General features: G+C 30.6%; 2 protein-coding genes across 2 annotated transcripts; one reads left to right on the top strand and one right to left on the bottom strand.

Moving 5' to 3' along the window:
• Window positions 1-617: 617 nt before the first annotated feature.
• LOC110667877 (uncharacterized) lies at window positions 618-2,041 on the top strand. Its single transcript, XM_021828841.2, has 2 exons — window positions 618-914; window positions 1,047-2,041. Exons 1-2 carry the CDS (start codon window positions 680-682, stop codon window positions 1,832-1,834), a joined length of 1,023 nt encoding a protein of 340 aa, XP_021684533.2. The 5' UTR covers window positions 618-679; the 3' UTR covers window positions 1,835-2,041.
• Window positions 2,042-2,184: 143 nt separating this feature from the next.
• Window positions 2,185-3,180, bottom strand: LOC110667915 (phytohormone-binding protein CSBP). The gene is made up of 2 exons (XM_021828914.2): window positions 2,838-3,180; window positions 2,185-2,478 (listed from the first exon to the last, which is right to left on the bottom strand). Exons 1-2 carry the CDS (start codon window positions 3,016-3,018, stop codon window positions 2,195-2,197), a joined length of 465 nt encoding a protein of 154 aa, XP_021684606.2. The 5' UTR covers window positions 3,019-3,180; the 3' UTR covers window positions 2,185-2,194.
• Between the last annotated feature and the right edge of the window lie 1,762 nt (window positions 3,181-4,942).

Here is a 4,942-nt window from a genome sequence, read left to right on the forward strand (position 1 = left end):
TAGTGTCACCTACGATGAACAAGCTTTATCACGGAATATGAGCTAATTGTCTAATTCCAAAGAATCCCTTGCATCCAAGCCTACTTTTGTATATGGAAGTTACTTCAGGCATCAAATATGGAAAATAATAATAATAATAATAATTAAATATTTTGCAACTCCACTTCTAAATTGGTTAAGGTTCCAGGAACTTAAATTTGATTGAGCATGAAGCCAGAATCTTGATTACTACAAAAATGAATTACAATAATTTAGCTTGAAATCTTTATTTTAGGTCATCAATCCAGTGCCATACTATCCTCATTGATTGGCAGAATGTATCTCAATGATGTTGAAGTTCCTAGTTTCCTGGCTGCCATTTTGGGGTATACACAGAGAGCAGTCTTTCTTCTGGGGAGCAAATTTGCACTTTGAAGGCATTGGTATCACCTCTGGCTCCCCTTCCGTGGAAAGCAATCGTACAACCAAATTGAGCCCATGTTCATGCTTCAAATATAATTAACCTGAAGTTAAATTAAATCACAAGCTTAAAACGTGTTTAAAAAATATAAAAAAAAGGAATCAGTTGCATAAGTATGTGTGCCTGGAGAATTCTATAAATGGCACCAGCAGAAGGTGAATTGGGGTATCAGTTGAGCTTGTTTCAGAGTTCTTCTTTCTTCTTTCATCAAAGAGAAGTATGAAGATCTTAATCAGCAGTTCCATTCTTGTCGTTCTTCTAGCCTTCATTTCAGGTATCATATTACAAGCAAATGCAGCAGTGGAGTATTTCTCGTGCAACTACCCAGGAAGCCGATGCAGTGGGAAGTATGTGAAGTGCCCAGACGAATGCCCCAGCACTTCCTCAGAAAACCCCAAAGCTAAAGTTTGCTATGTCAACTGTAATTCTCCACATTGCAAGCCCGAGTGCAAGCGTAAGATAACTAAATTAATTCCCTTCATTCATTTCTGTCTCCGGATTAAAAATGGCTGCAAAGTTCAGAATATATGGGATCATTTAAATACGCTGAACTAATATGGTGGAACATGTGTTTGATATTTTTCAGGCCGCAAAGCAGATTGTAACACTCCAGGATCGGCATGCTATGACCCCCGTTTCATTGGTGGTGATGGTGTTGTTTTCTATTTCCATGGCAAGAGCAATGAACATTTCAGCTTAGTATCAGATTCCAATCTCCAGATTAATGGACGCTTCGTTGGCCACAGACCAGCAGGCAGAACGAGGGACTTCACTTGGATTCAAGCCCTGGGCATCCTTTTCAACTCTTACACTTTCTCTCTTGAGGCCACAAAGGCAGCAACTTGGGATAGTGAAGTTGACCATCTGAAGTTCACCTACAGTGGGCAAGAATTAGTCATTCCTGAAGGCTCCCTCTCCATCTGGTACTCTCCAGAGAAAGATATCAAAGTGGAAAGAGTATCAAGCAAGAACAGAGTCATAGTCACCTTGAAGGATACTGCGGAAATTTTGGTCAATGTGGTACCAGTGACTAAAGAAGATGACAGAATCCATAACTACCAAGTACCTGCTAATGACTGCTTTGTCCACTTGGAGGTGCAATTCAGGTTCTTTAACCTGTCTCCTAAGATTGATGGAGTACTGGGCAGAACTTACAGGCCTGATTTTGAGAACCCGGCAAAGCCTGGTGTGGCAATGCCAGTTTTGGGAGGTGAAGAGAAGTATAGAACCCCATCCCTTCTCTCTGCAGAATGTCAATCTTGCATCTTCTCTCAAGATGGCTCAGACCAAAAGATCTCATCGGTGATTGATTTTGGCACCCTTGACTGCACCCGCGGGGCGTCTATAGGATATGGAATTGTTTGCAGGAAGTAAATGCCAAAGAAATTGTGGCTTGCCAAGTTCATAATAATAGAAGCCTCAGGTAGCTTCTAGCTGATTAATAAGTAATGGTGGCTGCCAGTTTATGTGATTTAAAAAGTGTGGTTCGCTTGTTCCAGTTGAAAATGTAATAGATGCTACATCTGCATTCTGTGCATTGGAAAATAATTGTATTGAACACAATTCTTAACCAAATAAGCTATAAATAGAATAAAATTATTGTTCTATATACATATTTGAACAGCCAATTTCTTGCTTTACGATTGCATGAGAAATTTACAACACAATTGAAAGCTTTACTCATAGAAGATATCATCCAAAACCAAAAGAGCAGGACCCATTAATGGAAAACATCTAAGAAGCAGCATTGACCAAATAATTTTCCAGGTTCTTGATGAAAGCTAACGTAGATGATGTTGTCTTTAATGGCAAAGTATCATCATCTATTTCAGAATCATATGCCACAGTGACCTCAATCAGGGTCTCCCCTTCTTCAGTTGCAGTTAGCTGGAAAATTGTATTGTAGTATGAAAAACCGAGATTCAGGTGGCCGCCTTCTATTACTTCCAGCGCAATTCGGTGCAGCGACTCATCAAACTCTGAAACCTTTTCCTTCTGGTAGGTCATTGTTTTGATATCTGTCATTTGTGATCAAGAGATTTTGTAATTGTCTATCCCCTTGTAAATTATCCCTGATTTACTAAATAATTCTTAATCAGATTTACTATGATCTTTTACCTTTCCTTTTACCCTGAAAAAAATTCCAGGCATCCAACTCATGACCTTAATCTATAGGTAACAATAATAGAACTAATTGATGTTAATGAAAGTAATTAATATAAATCAAGATTGTAATTATTCTTGCAAGCCCAACAAGACAAATTAGCCTGACACTATTCCTTCCAGGTGATATTTATTTCATTTCATAAAATTAAACAATCATATGGCAACTTGAAAAAAGACATTCAAGGATTCTCAACAAGAGAAATGGCTTTACCAGGGCCAAAGTTGAAGAGATAGACTGTACCAAGGCCACCATCACCTTCAATCACATCTGCATCCTTCACTAAATTTGGAATCATAGATGGAATGGTGGATTTCAAGTCCTTAGCTAAAGCTTTCCACACGATATCTAACCCAACACCAATTTTTGCCTGGGTTTTCACTTCCTTTGTCATGGCTTTACGATACAAATATTGCAAGCCAAATAGAAAAGTATGTGCAGAGTAAAGCCGGGAAGGAAATTTTGAAGACTGAAATTATATATAAGATTATCTTGTGGGATCAATCGACCTACAAAAGGACAAATTCCAGAATCCTTTCCTTTGTAAGGGACAGAGAGCAAGGTAGATGCCTTCTTGTTTTCATCCACCAAAAAGGTAATATAAAGAAGAGACATGAATAATTGAAAATTTCCTTCAATTTTAATTTTTATCAAAATAACTTCTGCATTCAAATATTGTAAATGAAATGTTTTAAATCAAATATTTATCAAATAAAACAAGTTTACAAAATTTAATTTTTATAGATAGAAGGTGATAATAACTAGTAAGTAAATCTTTTTATTAAAAGATTTGAGTTTCCATTTTTAAAATATTTTCCTAAAAAATCTTCATAATAATTGACTACGTCATATGTATGTCAAATTAGAGTAATACTTAGAGCAAATCATCAATTGCTAATTTAGTTCAAATTCTAGTGGGTCCTACTTAAAAATACATTAATATAATTTTTTTATTGATTAAATATTTATACAATTTAGTGTAGGTAAGAAATTTCTGTCAAATTAAAATTTCAATAATTAAAAATTCAATGAATTTACCAACTATGATTGGTTATTTTCCCATCTTAAAAATTTAAATATTTATTATGAGATTTATCACCTTACATATAATTGAAACTTATTCTACAGGTTGAATAGAATTTGATATTAACATTTACTTTATATTTTTTTAATTAAATTATGTTAAAATTGATAAAATAAAAAAAAATTGACAAATAGAAATCAAAATTTTCAAATGTGATATGGTCATTCCACCATAAAAACAAAAAATAAAGAATTAATGGTTTAAAGCTTAACTGGAATCAAATTAGAATTTAACATGTATACTTATTAAATATAAATTAGTTATATATTATAAAATTAATAATTTATGTATTATCACAATTAATAGTTTAATATGTTTTATATATAATTATTAAAAAAAATCTAATTATTTTTTAATATATAATATATTAATATTTTAATTTAAATTTTAGAATTTAAAAATAATATTTTATCCTAAACAATATTTAAAATAAATTTTCAATTTGATTAATTTACGTATATTGATAAAAAAAATTTAATATATTAAAATTTTATAGCACAATAAATAGAAAAAATTTTACACTTTTATGATATAAAGTTTAGAAAATAAAAAATAATTTAATAAATCAAATTAATATGTTAATAAAATAAATTATTGACGCAATTAGTATTCAAGTCATAAGTTGATAAAATAGATAAATTTTCATTTCTTTATACAATTGTCACAAGTTAAAAATTATTAATTATTTTATATTAATACAATACAATTTAAATTAATAGAATAAATGATTTTTATATATTTATAATTATATTATTATTTAATAGATTTAATTATATATATATATATATATATATATATATATATATATATATTAGAAGAAAAATATGCAAATGCAGTATATAATTCAAATGGCAACTATTTTCAAAATGCATCCCAATTTGGACAATTATAATAAAAATTTGAATAAAAAAAATCTTAAATTTATAATAAAAATTACAAATAAATTTTTAATTAAAAAAACTTAAAAATAATACTTTATTTAACATGTAGAATAGGTTTTATGTTATATAAGATAAGATTTAGATCAATATTAAAGAAAATGTATGAGAAAGTATGTACATATAATGTGAATTAAAATTTTTAAATTGTTGCACTCACAAGTCACAAGTTTAGCGTAGTGATATACCTTTCAATTTATTAGACAAACATCGCCCAAGTTTAAATTCTCCTTCACCTCCTTTGTAATAATAATAATAATAATAATAATAATAATAATAATAATAATAATAATAAT

This window comes from Hevea brasiliensis, chromosome 4 (genome assembly GCF_030052815.1).
Source record: "Hevea brasiliensis isolate MT/VB/25A 57/8 chromosome 4, ASM3005281v1, whole genome shotgun sequence".
Taxonomy (NCBI): Eukaryota; Viridiplantae; Streptophyta; class Magnoliopsida; order Malpighiales; family Euphorbiaceae; genus Hevea; species Hevea brasiliensis.